Below are 17,587 nucleotides of genomic sequence, written 5' to 3'. Positions count from 1 at the left end.
TCAGGCAGTCTTCCTTGAGTTTCTGTAAATCACTGGCTGCAGGACTAGTGTCTTCTTGCAGGGTCTTGGAAGCTGGAGACAGGTCGCTAGGGCTGGGATCAAGTCAGTCTTCGTCTTCACCTTCGCTGCACAGCATCTTCTTCATTCTTCTTCTTTGGTAACAGGTAATTATTATTATTATTATTATTATTATATTTGGGTTTGTAGAGCGCACAGATACCCAGGGGTTTCCCGGCGCTGACAGAGGAAAAGAAGCAGGGAGACAAAAGATGGGAGAAGATTAAGCAGAGAACAGCCAGGTTTTCAGGTCCTTCCTGAATTTCAGGTAGCAAGTTTCAAAGCGCAAAGAGATGGGGAGTGTGTTCCAGAGTGATGGCGCCAGATAGGAGCGACCACCAACTCTGGTGCGTTTGAAACGGGGCACGGAGAAGGTGCCAAGAGAGGAGGATCTGAGGGTGCGCACTGGACAATACGGGTGAACCAAAGTGGAGAGGTAGAGGGGGGAGTTGCCTGTTTTAATCCGGTGCATATAGCAGAGGGCTTTGAATTTTGCTCTTGATTCGATGCGCAGCCAGTGAAGGCTGCGCAGGGAAACGGTGGCAGAGGCAGTTCTGGGCAGGTTGCAGAGCAGGCGAGCTGCCATGTTTTGCACCACCTGTAGTTTACGTGTTACCTCCTTGCTAGCCCCAAGGAGGAGCACGTTACCGTAGTCTAACCTGGAGGTTACTAAAGCCTGGACCACAGTTCTTTCGGTGTCTGGCGGAAGCATCCATGCTATTTTTCTCAGCCACCGTATGATAGTAGTACAGGTGGCTGAGACTTTCACAACATGCTGCTTCATGGACAGTTGGTGATCAAATGTAACTCCCAGGTTACGAGCCTTGGTGGATGATACCGGCAGGGGACCCATTTGCTGAGGCCAATGCTTAGGGCCCCAGAGAGAGGTATCAGAACCGAATAAAAGGAGTTCGGTTTTGTCGCCGTTTAGTTTTAGTTTATTGGTCTGCATCCAGTTGGCAATATTAGTAAGCCCAGATCGGAGAGATGAAATGGGGGCGTGTTTATTAGAGGAGAGAGAAAAAATTATTTGGGTGTCGTTTCAAGGTCAGAGGGAGCCTCCTAAATACTAGATTTAGGGGGCGTTTTGAGGGAGTAACAATCCGGGCCAATGGGCTCCTCACCTGGGGTGACTATACCCTCTATTATGTCACCCTCCTGTGGGGAGGGGCATAGTCCTAGCACTAACTGCTGGAGGAGTCCCAGAATCCTCAAGTTGGAGGGACTGAAAAGTATGCTTAACTTTGCCTCCTCAACCTGAGGGGTGAAGATGGCAAAGGTGGGCACACCTCCTAGTCTTTTTAAGGTTTCCCGCTGGTTTTCCTGCCCAAAGTGGGGGTTAAACCGGGGGCTGCCATTTGCTGCAGGCCTTTTGAAGCTTTCCCTTCAAGCACTGTGCCCATCCTAGGGGAAAAGATGTGACCCTTCTGCTTAAGATGTGGGTTTTTTCTGGTCAAAAAGAGCATTGGCTCTCCACCCAGGGATCCAGAAACCAGTGTGTGTGTGGCAGGCTACCTAAAGCCAGGGTCAGTAGGTTTTCAGGGGGCACCTCAGGGTACCTGGTTCAATCAATCACATACTGGCATCAGTGTGGGTTAACTGAAAGGAATAATTTGGTACCAAACACTACTGGGTTCAGTGAAGCCATCATGGTGCTGTTAAACTTTAGTTGTCAAGTTCCCAGCCCATGGACTCCCTATGGCTTCTTATGAAAACCTAGGCACACAGTTATGGGATACTGCAACAGAACCCCATTTTCTCACACTAATCATGAACCAATGACCAGTATGCCTGATTGGACATTTGCAGATGACTATCGAGCTACTGGAATCTCTAGGAATGGTGATCAAGGAGAAATCCTCACTGTGCCAATCCAAATCTCTGAAGTTCCTGGGTTTCCTAATGGACTCCCAAACCACAGATTTCGCTACGTCAGCATGAATTGTGACGCTTCTTTCCTCCTCCATTCAGGCCACCTTTCCAGGCCCCATGCAATATCAGGCACTTCAACACCTGAATATTTCCCATCTTCAAAGGGGTCTTACATACTCCCAATTAGTTCCGGTCTCAGTGGAGGCGACGGAGGAGCTGCAATGGTGTGTTGCCCATATGGAAGCCTCGAATGGCCGGGCGATTTTCGGCTCCCAACTCAATCATGTGACAGAATCGTATGCCAGCGGATTGGGTTGGGGAGCTCGCTGCAGAGAATTTGCCACAGATGGAAAAGTGACTGCTGCAGAACAAACCTACATATAATCCGCCTGGAAATAATGGCAGGTTCTTTTTCGATCAAATGTTGGACCAAGGGAAAGGCTCAGTGTTCTGTCCTTCACAAAATGGACAATGTGGCGGCAGAGCGCCATGTCAAGCACCTGGGGGGGGGGGGGGGGGGGCAAGGTTAAAGACTGAAGGAAATGGTGCAATCCATGTGGAAATATTGCCTGACCAACCAGATCTCGGGGTCGGCATAGCACCTCCAGGGGAGGTGTAACCAGGTAGCGGATTGACATTTCCCAAATTGGAAGGATGTCAGCCTTTGGAGGCCACACCCGAGGGTGTTTGAGCAGCTTTAGGACAGGTGGTGCCCCTTCTACATACATCTGTTTGCCTCTCTGTCGGACTTCCAGTTGGACAGATATTGCAGTTTGCGACCGGACCCCAATGCAGTGTCTACAAACATTTCTCCAGGATTGGAGCACGGAGATGGGGTATGCTTTTCCATCCTTTGCGATGATAATGAGGCTATCCATCCAAGTCCGAAGACAAACGGCAAATCTGATGGTGATCACCCTGGTCTGGGGATCTCAAATCTGGTTTCCAGCTCTGCTTTAACTTTCTTGGGACTTTCCAATCCTTTAATCCCTTGCTGAAGCCTGGGCGGACAACACAAATAAAAGATACTGTTTTGCCTTGTCTAGATGGTTGGGTTAATGTCTCTAGAGACAAGTGGATCCATTGGAGGCAGACCATGTCTGTCGTAATTTTCCTGGCGGCTTCCTTTAAAAGGTGTTACTTTAAACCGGTCCCGAATCTGGCTGCACTAGGAGTGGAAAAGCTTTAAACTAGCCAAATCCTCGCCTCCGGGTCCTGACAGAGTTAAAAATTCCCTAGCTATCAACGGAAAGTTTCAATTCTATTAAGGTCGCGGAGGCGAGGATTAGCCCACCCAAACCTCTAATGCGGTTAGGAGGCTCACTCAACAAAGAATGAAACTTTCTATGTACTTGGGTAATTGAATTGTATGTAATTCTTGCATATGTTGACTCGTTATGACTTGTCATATGAGATACGTTTCAGTATATATTTCCATTATGTTGCTTAAAAGATTGCATCCGGACCATCGGTCACCAGAGATTTTACACTATCCTTTCTTTCGGAGGGGCAAAATCCAATAAGCAGGAGTGACTTTAGAAGAAGATGGCTCTGATTGCAGGAAGTAAGAGGAGGGATAGAGAGCATCCAGGATTATTATAAGGACATGCACTGCCCTGATTGGATTAAATATTTTCTTTTCCCAAGGACTCATTGCCTACGTGTCCTTAAGAGAATTGAAACTTTCCGTTACGACAGCTAGGAACTTTTTCATTTTAACGTGCAATCTATGAGGCAGTAGAAAGTATTTTTCTCGTCAATTTTCCTGTAGTGTGGGGATTAATTTGACCTTTGCACAGTCAACAGTGTCTAAATATGCCTTTATTAGTGTATTTGCTCTTAACATGGTATTGGGGCACATTTATTTTCACTGTTATGACATAGACACTTTCTAATATTTCGTGGTACTGCATGTGGGTGGGGGATTCTCTGCTCAGAACTATGAATGACAATCCCCGAAATTTTGCGGAATGAGAGTGGGAAGACATGAGAGGCAATCAAATAAAAACATACAAGCAAGGCAGCATTAAACTAGCACTGTCAATGTCAATATGTCTGGCTTATAAGTGAAGGTGCCTTTTCAATCACTGATGTTTTAGGCACTCAGTAAGGTGCCATATAAGACGTTGATATTCATTTTTGAACTCATGCATCCATTCATCAACCCACATATACATTCTAGTGTTCTTCCACTTACATAACTACAAGTATACACACAAACTCAACAACATATGGAAGATACGGTTAAACAAAAGTAGAAAAATGAAAACTTGTTGGCAAGAATATGATTGATAACAAATAAAATTAAACATATCAGGAGGTGGCGGTCTTGTTTTCAAGTTCATTAATGGCCTGTAAAGCCTTCCAAAGAGATTCTAACAATTACTGCAGTGTAATTCTACAAACCTGAGGGATTATCAAATCCACACCCAAATCCTTGTCTGCTAAAGTAATCGGTGAGACTACATGTAACAACATATGTCTGCAGGTTTTAACATGATGCAAAAACAACCCCTACATTAAAGATCTGTTTCTTGTTATAATAAAACCTACAGGCGTTTACTGTAAATTTTCATATTAAACCGATCAGACCAATGGAATCAGTCCTCCAGCCCAGCCTTTATAACTGACTTAACACCATAACTCTGTGTATTGAGCTTAAGCTTTCCAACAAGGGAACCATCATGAATGCAGTAATAAACATACATTCAACCTTGTTGTGTGCAAATATTCTCCAAATAAAATCCATGGATATGTACACTGGGTCTTTTTCAATTAGGATAACTGCTTAGGATCTCCTTTAAGGCAAGAATTAACACTCGTCCAAGCTAAATAATAAACTCACCATAACCTTTGCAGAGATTTGTGCCTATTGCTGCAAAGAAAGTCCTTGTTTACATCAGGTTCACTTTGAAAGTCTTATTCTCCAGCTGAAGCTCACACTGACAAATAGGGGCCAGTGCAACAGACCTCCAAGTGGTATTCTCACTTCATCCAGCAGGGGCATTGCTGCTCTCCAGCTAAAAATGTGTGGGTGGGGTAGCCTAATAATTTTTCAGTTGCAGTTCTCATTGAGTGCAACGTGCACTTCCCCTAGCTGAAGGTAATTGGCCAGGAAGCTTAGATGCTAGCATTCCCAGAAACACAGCTAAACCTTATACGGTGAAAAGAACACTTTCACTGAACAGAAAGTCCCCTTTCCCACCCAAAAGTGCACTCAAAACTTGTCAATTACTGACCTTTCACCTGCCAGACCGAGGTGAGGTTCTTCTCATACGAGTCATCAAACTTGGGGCTGGCGCTGGGCTCAAAGTCGCTAGTGTAGACGCGTCCAGTGGCAATGGAGAAGCAGCAGATGCACATGCAAGTATGGTAGCGCAGGCGTCCCTCATCCAGATATGGATGCGCCAGGGCATCTTTGGCCGAGATCCGCTTCAGCTGCAAGGTAAATAACAAAAACTAAAATGTGTCAGTGCAGGGATCACAAGCCCTCTTTCTCCTAGAAAGACAGAAAATTCAGATGGGCATACAAAACAGAGGCTGAAGATCACCAAGGTCTGCAGACCAAGAATTGGAAAAGGTCAGAAGTTGCAGAGATTTCTCAGAGGATATAAGTATGAGCAACAAATGCACGAAAATGTGAACAGAGGAGCCTTGCTGCTCCATCATGAGAGCTTTCAACTTAAAAAAAAATAATCACTAAATCATTTTTAAAAAGTGTTTCTGGATTAATGAATTCAGAGGACTGTATTGATGCCAGGGAAATTATGTATCTCTTCTATACATCATTGGGGTGTTAAGACACATCTATAAGTCAATGTTGATTAAAAAGACTGCTCTCAGATCCTGCAAGCAGAGGCAGATCTACAAATTCAGAAAACATTCCTGGTGCTTAAGACACTATTTTAACAATCCTTATAAGATACACATTCGTATAAATGGCAGAGATGTTGGAACGTTACTTACCTGCAACTTTCGGTTTGCAGGTTGCAATGTTGTAGATCACATGATGTGAAATTTCCCGCTATCTAGTGCTGGGCGCTAACCCCTGCAAGTTGTTTTTCATCAGTGCTATCTTTTGTTTCCTTGTGTGCGAAGTAGGACTTGTGATCCCGTCCTTGAAACGTGCAATGTGCGGGGGAAAGTGCATTTCACCATATATTATGCATACAATGTCCAGCAACTATGAAGCATGTTTGTGTTGGGTACGAAAGGAAGCAACAGTAGCATGATCTGGGGGATTCTAGGGGAGGTGGGTGGCTCACATGTGAATCTACAATACTACAATGTGCTAACCATGGGGCCGATTAGGATGGCAGACGGATCGCCACTGTCATGCAGGCTGTGGAGATCCGTCCGCCATCCGTGCCCGTCCGCTCTCAGTTTCCCGCCCGCCATATTACAATGGCGGGGGGGACTACGGCGATCAGAAACACCGTCCGCCACTTATCCGCCACGGGAAAAGCTCCAATATGGTGGCGGTGTCTATCAGACACCTCCAACCATATTAGGCTGGGCTGTGGGGTATGCCTTTCCGTGGCGGCAATGCTGCCACGGAAAGGAATACGGTCTTTGCTTTGGGGGCCCGTTGCGGGCCCCCAGGGTGAAAGGGGTGCACATGGGGGGTACCCCCCTGCGTTTCCAAGTACAACATGGCAGGCACCGCGCGGTGCCTGTCATGTTCTTTGAAACGCACAGCATGCCTTTTTAGCATTGCTGCAGGCCGTGCTTTAAGCACAGTCCGCCGCAATGCTAAAAATACGGGATGCACCCGCCACTGTGGCGGGTGCATCCTAATTGGGGGCACGGTTCCTCCGCCCTTGTGGCGGACGGTACCTGCCACAGACAGGATGGCGGACGGACAAAGTCCGTCCGCCATCCTAATCGACCCCCAAGTGTGGTAGCAGGTAAGTAGGAACATTTTATTTACCCTGTAGGCATTTGTTCATGGCATGTAGTGCTATAGATTCACATGCTGTGCACACTTCCGCCATCTAGTGCTGGGCTTGGATGTCACAATTTTTTTCTTTGAAAGAAATCTTTGAGTGTCGGGACCTAATGACTCCACCTATTAGCTGTAATGTGCATGGGCATCAGCTACATTGTTAAATTGTGTTTTTCCGAACAATGGGCGAGGTTGGAGATGGAGCATAGAGAAACAGCAAGTATGATCATGCATAGCAATGCATTAAAGATAACGAAAGGAAAAGATAAAAAAAGGAAACAATATCTGCAACATCCACTGGTGATCTGGAAGGAGTGCGGGCCCGTGTAAATCTACAGCACTACATGCCAAGAAGGATAAGTTACTTACCTGTAATCCTAGTTCTCTTCCAGGGGTATCCTCATCAAAGTCATAAGCACTGAATATTCCCGCCCATGTGCGGGACCCCGGAAACAATATAAAAATATATATGTAAAAACACATATATCTAGCTCCACATATATGTATGTACATATATTATTTTTCTCATACCAATGCAGCCCTAAAAAGAGGCTAACACAATGTAAAAACCTTGTACATGTACTGCAATTATAAAGGAAACAAAAAACATTAAATCAAATATCCTTTGAATTTTGTGTTTTAATTAGTAAAACCACTCATAACTCCTGAAAATTGCTCATAAAAAGACATTGTTAGTCTCAGGCTGCATTGAAAAGCAATAACAGAAAATGAAAGCATTTTCAACAAAAACTGGCATTGTGCCTTTAAGGCAGCCCTGAACCCAGGCTTCTCATCATGCCTCAGGGGTGACAGTTAGGTCAGTTGTTCTTTGCATAACCCTGATGTCAGGGCTAAATACAAATATGAAAACGTACAGCTCTCATTTACCTGGGGAAGCGGGTGGGTTGCTTATAACTTTGATGAGGATACCCCTGGAAGAGAACTAGGATTACAGGTAAGTAACTTATCCTTCTCTTCCAGGGGATCCTCATCAATAGTCATAAGCACTGAATAGAATAGCAAGCCCAACAACCACCTGCAGGTAAATGAGAAGTACATCTTCTACCTTAAAAGACCCAACATCACAGCCCAGACTGGCTGTTAAACAGATTCCGCAAGGAGGCTTGGCCTACTTGGGTATCTGCTCTCGTGTCAGAATCAAGACAATAATGTCTGGTAAATGTATGGACGGACCGCCACGTCGCCGCCTTACAGATCTCAGACATGGGCACATTATTGAGAAAAGCCGCAGTTGCAGCTCTTCCCCTGGTGGAATGCGCCTTGGGAGAGAACCCCAGGGGTTTTTGCGCTAGCTGGTAAGCAAGTTTAATACATGAAACGATCCATCTGGAAATGGAACGTTTTGAGGCAGCAAGGCCTGTCCTGATCGATCAATAGTTAACAAAAAGATGATCAGAATGACGAATCACTTTAGACCGGTCAAGATAGAATTTTAAAACCCCTTTCAGGTCTAAAGAATGCAGAGCCCTCTCAGCTGGAGTAGAGGGGTTGGGAAAAAAGTGGGCAGAGAAATGGTCTGATTTACATGAAAATCAGACACCACTTTAGGCAGAAAAGATGGATGCGTCCGTAGCACCAGCCTATTTATATGGAACACCGTATAGGGTTCCGATGCACAGAGGGCTTGAATCTCGCTCACTCTGCGAGCTGACGTGATAGCCACCAAAAAAGCCGCTTTCCATGAAAGATGTTGTAAAGTAGCTTTGTGAATGGGTTCAAAAGTAGATCCCATTAACTTTGATAGCACCAAGTTCAACTCTCAGGGTGGAGAAGGAGGACGCACTGGAGGGTATACTTTTTTCAACCCTTGCAGGAAGTCCTTGACAGATGCTAGCTGGAAAAAAGAGGTTTGAGAAGGTGACCGCCTATAAGCCGTCATGGCCGCTAGGTGCACCTTGATGGAATTACATTTTAAACCTGCTTTAGCCAGATGCAACAAATAAGGAAGAACTGCTTCTTCTTGACATTTGATCGGATCATGACTATTCTGTATACACCACATATAGAATCTCTTCCACTTGCATGCATACGAATGTCTGGTGGAAGGACGCCTTGCCTCTTTCAGAATGAACATGCAGTCCTCTGGCAATCCTAGATGGCCATATTGGATGACCTCAGGAGCCATGCTGCCAAGCTCAGTGACGGAAGGTTGGGATGGAAGATCCTCCCGTCCATCTTGGACAACAGATCCGGCCTGCATGGCAGTCTCTTGTGAGGAGTCACTGACAGATGAAGCAGGTCCGTGTACCACCACTGTCTCGGCCAATCGGGAGAAATCAGAATCATTGTTGTGCACGAGTGTGTTAGCTTGCTCACCACCTTCGGAATCAACGGGAGAGGTGGAAAGGCGTACACAAATTCGTTTGACCAGTCGATCAAAAGAGCATTCCCTCTCGAGCCTGGCCGGTGGAACCTGGAGGCGAAGCTTCGGCATTTGGCGTTTTGGTCGTCTGCGAACAGGTCTATAGTGGGACGACCCCAGGAATGAAAAAGTTCTTCTACCACTTCGTCGTGAGGAACCCAGTCTTCTTTGTCGTCGAAATGATGGCTTAGAGCGTCTGCCCTCACGTTTTGCTCTCCTGGAAGGTGAACCGCCGTGACAGATAGCCCGCGAGCCAGAAGCCAATGCCAGATCCTCTGCGCTTCCAATGACAACATCCGGGAGCGCGTTCCCCCCTGCTTGTTCAAGTAGTACATCGTGGTGGTGTTGTCCGTCTGTACTAGCACAGATGTCTCTTGGATTGAGGGGAGGAACGCTTTGAGAGCTAGGTGTACACTGCTCTCAGCTCCAGCATGTTGATATGGTAAGTGCTTTCCTTGTGTGACCACTGACCTTGCACCTGCAGGGGGCCCATGTGCGCTCCCCAGCCCAGAAGGGAAGCGTCCGTGATCAGTGTTTGTACAGGGGGAGGTTGGTGGAACAGGACTCCCACCTGCATATTCTGAGCTTTTGTCCACCACGGAAAAGAAGCTCGAGCTGCGACTGAGATGGTGATGTGATCGTCCCAGCGAGCCGATTGCTGGTACCACTTGTCCTCCAGATCCTGCTGAAGAGGACGCATTCGAAGTCTGGCATTCGGGACCAGGAAGATGCAAGACGCCATCGACCCTAGCAGGGAGGCAATCCTGCGCACTTTCTGAGCCTTGCCGCGAAGAATCAGTTGACATTTCTGGGCGATTGATGATGGTCTCTCCTCCGAAGGAAACACTTTTCCTGCTTCGGAGCCTAGCAGAGCTCCAAGGAAGTGGATCCTCTGGGTGGGTTGAATGACTGACTTTCCGAAGTTGACATGTAGCCCTAGTCTCTGGCAGAGCTGTATACAAGTTTCGAACTGATTTCTTACGCTGACTGGGGAAGGACCTTTCACCAGCCAATCGTCCAAGTATGGATACACGAAGACCCCTCTGCGGAGTAGAGCAGCTGCCACCACTGCAACACACTTCGTGAACACCCGAGGGGCCGACTTCAACCCAAACGGTAGGACTTTGAACTGATAGTGGGAGGTCCCCACCCTGAACCGAAGAAATCTTCTGTGACCGGGGTGTATTGGAACATGAAAATAAGCATCTTGAAGGTCCAGCGAACACATCCAATCTCCCTTCCTGAGATGTGGATATATTTGGTGAAGCACCAACATGCGGAATCTTTCCTTTTTGACGTGCAGATTTAGTGTTAGCAAGTCCAGGATGGGTCTGTATTCTGCCTTCTGTCCTTTTTTCTTTACCAGAAAATAACGGGAGTACACCCCTTTTCCCCTTTGAGAAACCGGAACTCCCTCGATAGCTTACTTTTCGAGTAGAGTGGTGACTTCTCTTTGCAGTAGGTGCAGCTGATGATTTGATGTGGACATCGGGGGGACCGGTGGAGGCAGACGATTGAAACGAAGACAGTACCCATTCTGAAGCGTTGACAACACCCATCTGTCTTTTGTGATGCTTTGCCACTCTTTCAAATGTTTTGCCAGGCTTCCCCCCCACTGGAGTGGTGCACGGCGCTGGGGGAAGAGACGCCTCATTGCTTGGCTTGAGCCTTGCCAGTGTTGTTGCCTTGGCGCTGATTATTTCCTCCCTTGTAATTACGCTTGCCTTTATACTGGGACTTTTGCTGCCCCTGCTGATCGTGGCTCTTCTGCCAGTTCGGGTTTGAACCCGCTGCTTTGTAGAGCCCTTGTTGAAGGAGCGAAATTTCTTCTTTAACTCCTTCTTCTTCTCAAGACCCACCGCCTTGAGAGTTTCCAGCTCTGCCTTCATGCGCTGCATTTCTTCGTCTGCACTTGTGCCAAACAATGAAGTACCTGAAAAAGGTAAGTTCAATATGCGCGCTTGGGCTTCTGGTTTTAACGCCGTTAGGCGCAACCATGATGACCTCCTTGCTGTTACCCCATGAGCATACCCATGAGCTGCTAGGGTAGCCCCATCCGCTGCGGCGCTTATCACCTGGTTGGAGACTTGACTGCCTTCCAGGAGGATTTCCTCAAAGTCCTTACGATCCTCTGCTGGGAGTTTCTCCACAAAACGCTGCAGAGAATCCCACAGGGATCGGTCATAACACCCCAAGAGGGCTTCCGCATTGGCAACCTTGAGAAAAGCTGCTGATGTATTGCAGACCCGCCTTCCCCACGAGTCTTGAATCTTACTGTCCTTATCCGGAGGAACAGTGGAGGATGAGGCGACTGCATTGGACTTCCTCGCCGCCGCGATAATCACCGAGTCTGGGGGAGGATCAGCTCCGAGGAATAGCGGATCGTCCTCTGGAGATTTGTACTTTTTAAGAATCCTTGCCGGAGCCGCCTTGACCGTCGCTGGGGTTAAAAAGATGTCCATAACTGGCTCTATAATCCCCGGCACCAAAGGCAGAAGAGGTTTGGGTGCAGATCTATGCTGTAGTGTTAAAAAAATTATTGAGGTCTTGATCTGCGGAGCTTTTAATGCAACTCCCAGCTTAAGAGCTCCTCTACCAAGTATGCCCTGAAAAGTGAAGATATCATCAATTGGAGATACCCTCGTTGAAGGAGAGTCTGTTAGGGTAGGAGAGTAGTTTCTGTGAGAGCGGGTCGAGGAAGAAGTAGAAGGAGTTCTTCGGTCTCTCCTTGTGCTTCTTGATCGTGATCTACGCCTGCTGGTTCGCACCCTGGAGCACGATCGTTCCCTCTGGCGCACTGGGGAGCGTGATCTTTCCCTCTGGCGCACTGGGGAGCGTGATCTTTCCCTCTGGCGAACTGGGGAGCGTGATCTTTCCCTCTGGCGAACTGGGGAGCGTGATCTTTCCCTCTGGCGAACTGGGGAGCGTGATCTTTCCCTCTGGCGAACTGGGGAGCGTGATCTTTCCCTCTGGCGAACTGGGGAGCGTGATCTTTCCCTCTGGCGAACTGGGGAGCGTGATCTTTCCCTCTGGCGAACTGGGGAGCGTGATCTTTCCCTCTGGCGAACTGGGGAGCGTGATCTTTCCCTCTGGCAAACTGGGGAGCGTGATCTTTCCCTCTGGCAAACTGGGGAGCGTGATCTTTCCCTCTGGCAAACTGGGGAGCGTGATCTTTCCCTCCGGCGAACTGGGGAGCGTGATCTTTCCCTCCGGCGAACTGGGGAGCGTGATCTTTCCCTCTGGCAAACTGGGGAGCGTGATCTTTCCCTCTGGCAAACTGGGGAGCGTGATCTTTCCCTCTGGCAAACTGGGGAGCGTGATCTTTCCCTCCGGCGAACTGGGGAGCGTGATCTTTCCCTCCGGCGAACTGGGGAGCGTGATCTTTCCCTCCGGCGAACTGGGGAGCGTGATCTTTCCCTCCGGCGAACTGGGGAGCGTGATCTTTCCCTCAAGTGAACTGGGGAGCGTGATCTTTCCCTCCGGCGAGCAGGAGAGCGTGATCTTTCTCTCTGGCGAACTGAGGGACGTGATCTTTCTCTCTGGTGAACTGGAGAGCGTGATCTTTCTTTTTGCCTCACCGGAGAGCGTGACCGTTCTCTAGGACTTGAGAGCGGTTGCTGCATCCGATACACTGTCTCCTTGTCCGTAGCCCAGTGATGAAGTGGCTTGTACCATCTCGTGAAAGTCAGACAGTAGGCGACTTTTGCGCTAAATCTTTCACTGGAGAGTGTGATGGAGGCGTTGCATCCCTTTGCGAATGCCTGGATTCCTCACTGCCCGACTGATAAATAATTACATCCGGGCCAGAGTCCAAACCTGAGCCAGCCGCAGACCTGGAGCGACCGCGAGAGTCCCTCTGTTCTGGAGACCTCTTCCGCTTGGCAGCGTGATTGTCACTCACTTGAGAGCCCTGGTCATCCTCCGCAGCTGAAGCAGATCCAGACGACCTTATAGACTGCTGCGCCACTGGCTGAGGCTGAACCACTGGAGTTCCATGCCTCGACATCGACTTCCGAGGAGGTGAAGTCCATACAGGCTTCTCCAACGTCGAACTTTGCTCATCCCTCGACGGCGAGTGTCCTGCCGAGGTTTGTGAATGCCTCGACGTTGAGCGTCGATGGCGTGACGCCGACGGAGGAATCTTCGACGTCGAACCACCATTGTCCTTCGACGACGATGAATGCCGATGGGTCGTCGACGGAGAATCCCTCAACGTCGATCGCCGATGACCTGACGACGACGAAGGATGCTTCGAGGTCGATCGCTTCCTCGACGCCGATCGCCCATGACGACGGGGGATGCCTCGACGCCGATCGCTGATGACCTGGCGACGACGGAGGATGCCTCGACGTCGAGCGTCTATAGCCAGACGACGACGGAGGCTGCCTCGACGCCGAGCGCCGATGACTAGGCGACGGTGGAGGCTTCGACGTCGAAAACTCTACCTGAGCCTTCAATGACGGAGGTCTCGACGTTGAGCCGCCCTGCTTCAACAGAGATCTCTCTCTCGATGCTGCACTCGACGCTGTACATCGCCCGGTTGACGGCAGCGGAGCTTTCTTGACTTTCGACGCTGAAGACTTCAGCTTCTTCGTCGTTGGAGACCTCGACGCCGATCCAGACGCCGAAGGAGAGCAGGTCGGAACTTTTTTCGACGTCGACCGCTTCATAAGTCTCTTTGGAGACCTACCTCTCTCAGAAAGTCCATAAATCCTGCTTCTTTCTCTGTCCTTGATAGTTCTGGATGACAAGGACTGGCGGTGGACATAAGATGTTACCTCATGAGAGTCAGGTAGACAGCGAATACACACAGGATGTGTATCTGACCAAGCCTTCTTATGACCACAGGCAGGGCAGGTGTCAAAAAGAGCATTAGGCATTTTTGACAAAAAATTAACCTCTTTTGAGCCCAAAAAAGGTACAACTATCTCTCTAGGGTAAAAACCCGTCGATTGAGATAAAAAAATTGAAGAAAACACCAAGTAATTCTGACAAAGTCAAAAAAAGGTGGGAGCTGTTAACCAGGGACAGAAGGAGCCGGAAAGAACAACTGACCTAACTGTCACCCCTGAGGCATGATGGGAAGCCTGGGTTCAGGGCTGCCTTAAAGGCACAGTGCCAGTTTTTGTTGAAAATGCTTTCATTTTCTATGTTATTGCTTTTCAATGCAGCCGGAGACGAACAATGTCTTTTTATGAGCAATTTTCAGGAGTTATGAGTGGTTTTACTCATTAAAACACAAAATTCAAAGGATATTTGATTTAATGTGTTTTTTGTTTCCTTTATAATTGCAGTACATGTACAAGGTTTTTACATTGTGTTAGCCTCTTTTTGGGGCTGCATTGGTATGAGAAAAATAATATATGTACATACATATATGTGGAGCTAGATATATGTGTTTTTTACATATATATTTTTATATTGTTTCCGGGGTCCCGCACATGGGCGGGAATATTCAGTGCTTATGACTATTGATGAGGATCCCCTGGAAGAGAACAGAAAGTAACATTTTCCGTTCGTGGTATGTGATGCTATAGATACACATGCTGTGCATAGACTGTAAAGTGGTCCTTTTAAAAGAAGTGGCTTAGCCTGGGGATGTTGCAGAAGACTGGAAAGTGTATAAAGGATAGCCTGGCCCACATTAACTTGCTCTATGACCAGGACATCTACACAGGGGTTTTTGGTAAAGATATGAGGGGTGGACCAAGTAGCTTTTCAGATGTCAGGGTTATGTTACCCAAGAAAGCTACACATACCCCTTTTATTCAAGTGGAATGAGGTTTGGTGGCCCGGGCAGGCTTCTTCTAGCTTTAGCATTGCAAGTATGCATGTACTTTAACAGTCAAAGTGCCACACCTCCATTTAAAATGGCACGCCCTTTGTGCGGCTTGGAATGGGACTCAAACAGCTGTTGTGTCTTACGGGAGGGTTATTTTTTGTCAATATAGTACATTAGGGCTCTCTTGACATCTAAAGTAAGTAGAGCGCTTTCCACGACGGTCTTTAGGTGTGGAAGAAAGACTGGGCACTCGACTGTCTGATTAAGGTGAAAACAGGACTTTACCTTCGGGAGGAATTTGGATTGGTTTTGAGAACCACTCTACCTTGATGGACTTGAAATAAAGGCTCTTACAAGGTAAGAGAATGTATCGCACTCACTCGTCTGAGGAAGTGTTGATTATAAGGAAAATCACCTTCCAGGAAAGGAATTGCAGTGGGCAAGAGTGCAGCGGTTTAAAAGGAGAGCTCTTGAGAACTATATTAAGATTCCACACCAGAGGAGTAGGCGCCCTGGGTGGGATAATCGGTTTGAGGCCTTACATGAAATTCTTAATGACTGGTATTTTGAACAATAAAATCGGCTGTCTATTCAGTAAGCAGGTGGCTATGGCAGCCATCGAATGAAGTGTAGGCGAGGCATGACCTTTGTAGGTGAAGGGGGTAACAAACAATGCCCTGTACAGCTGCTGTGAGAGGATTGTTTAGGAGACGGTAGTGGACAAACCAATTCCATTTGGCTGTGTAGCTGGCTCTGGTAGTGGGCCTCCTTGAGAAAAGACATACATTCTTCCGGTAGGTTGAGGTAACCAAACTCTAATATCTCAGGAGCCAAATAGCAAGGTTGACCTGGTGAAGGCTGGGGTGTCTGAGTGTGCCATGAGGGAAGACAGGAGGGAAAAGTTAGAACAGCCCAGAAGGTGTGCCCACCTCTGCCAACCCCACCCCTCATGTGGGGGAGGCGAGGTGGCGATCACTATTCACGGCCCGCCATCTTGCAGATGGCAGGCACCTTCCAATTAAGTTTAGGGATTGTTACCCCTCCTCCATGTGGGGTGAGCACACTGAGGGTGCAGTCGCCCTAAGGTCAGTAGCCGATTGGCTACTACCTCAGGACCCCCAAAAAGACCGCTAAATACAGTATTTAGGGGGCAGCCCTAAACCCAGTTCTTGATGACTTAAGAAGATTGGAATCCCAAAGACGTTGAGCCAGTGAAAACTCAAGGCCCAACTGACTTGACCCCAGCCCCACAGGCCTGCCTGCAGCTCCCAAGAAAACGACATCTCAAAAAAAAAAAAAAAAAAAAAAGGAGCCTCCACCACCAGATGTGGTGAGTACTGGTACACCACTTCAATAAAGACTTGAGACTCCAGAGGACAGTGGCCATGTCCACAAAAGAAGACCCAGACCCTGCAGGACCAGGAAATCCTACTCCAGGACTTACCTCTGTACCCGTCGTCCATGACCTGTGTCCAGAGGGTCCATCCGCACAGAAGTTGTACCCCAGCGGTTCTGACCTCCAAACCAGAGGGGCGTCACCTCCAAGGTTCCCTGTTGACGCCTGCAGCCTCATCAAAATACACGCCTTTGACGTTTCGATCAAAAAAGATTTAAGTAATCTGAATTTTAAATCCAACAAAGGCTACAATCTAGCTAAATCAGAGATGCATCTTGAGGAATCTTTCCAAAAATCAGCAATTAACATTTCAGAAAGCGGATAAAGAGGGCGCTTTAATAGTCATGGACCGCAGTTACTACACAAAAAAATTGAAACCTGCTATGGATGAATCAACTTACTTGAAATTAAATAAAGATCCTACAAAGAAATTGTTGACATCTTAACGAATATGTTGGACAAGGCGTTGGATATGGATTGGATCAACACAAGAGCTCTGGCATTCTTAAGCACACAGCACCCAAGACGACCGCATTTATACATGCTACCCAAAATCCACAAAAACATAGTGGATCCTAGACCAATTGTTTCCGGCTGCTGCTCGTTGTTTGAACCACTGGCAAAGCATGTTGATCACTTCTTACAATCCATGGTGAAGTCATGGCGGTTCTATGTGCAAGACACCACAGATTTTTTACTATGATTGGACAATTTAACCTCAGTAGATATTGACAAATGGTGGTTGTGCACTATCAATGTTAACTCTTTGTATAAATACATTCCACTACAAGTAGGATTGGAAGCCATAGAGTGGGCATTTCTAAATCAACCAAATACGACACCCAATAAAGAGTTTGTTTTAAAAATTCTACAATTCTGCTTGCAACACAGTTATTTCAAATGGGAAGAGGATTTCTTTGTATAAATCAGTGGCATATCAATGGGTTTCGGGGGCACCTGTGAATGCTAACATTTTCATGGCCAAGTTTGAGCAGGATTAAATTTTTTCAGACCCAGAGTGAAGAGAAGATTTGGTCTTCTACTGCAGTTATTGTCAATATCTTTTTGATTTGGCTTAACACTGAAGCTAAACTTGTTAAATACATCATGGCTTTGAACATCAGGAACAACCGGATTCAATTTTCATACTAT

The 17,587-nt window shown here is 47.4% G+C and overlaps 1 protein-coding gene across 1 annotated transcript in view; it reads right to left on the bottom strand.

Moving 5' to 3' along the window:
* LOC144768630 (serine/threonine-protein kinase NLK2-like) overlaps positions 1–17,587 on the bottom strand; it is a 329,305-nt gene that overhangs the window by 69,754 nt on the left and 241,964 nt on the right. Inside the window, exon 9 of the mRNA XM_078652439.1 lies at positions 5,169–5,367. Within this exon, the coding sequence (XP_078508565.1) occupies positions 5,169–5,367 (199 nt within the window). The remainder of the gene's footprint in view (positions 1–5,168; positions 5,368–17,587) is intronic.

The sequence above is a fragment of the Lissotriton helveticus genome, chromosome 7 (genome assembly GCF_964261635.1).
Source record: "Lissotriton helveticus chromosome 7, aLisHel1.1, whole genome shotgun sequence".
NCBI classification, from domain to species: domain Eukaryota; kingdom Metazoa; phylum Chordata; class Amphibia; order Caudata; family Salamandridae; genus Lissotriton; species Lissotriton helveticus.
The sequence above is the reverse complement of the archived record's forward strand: the minus strand, read 5'-3'. Positions and strand labels throughout refer to the sequence as shown.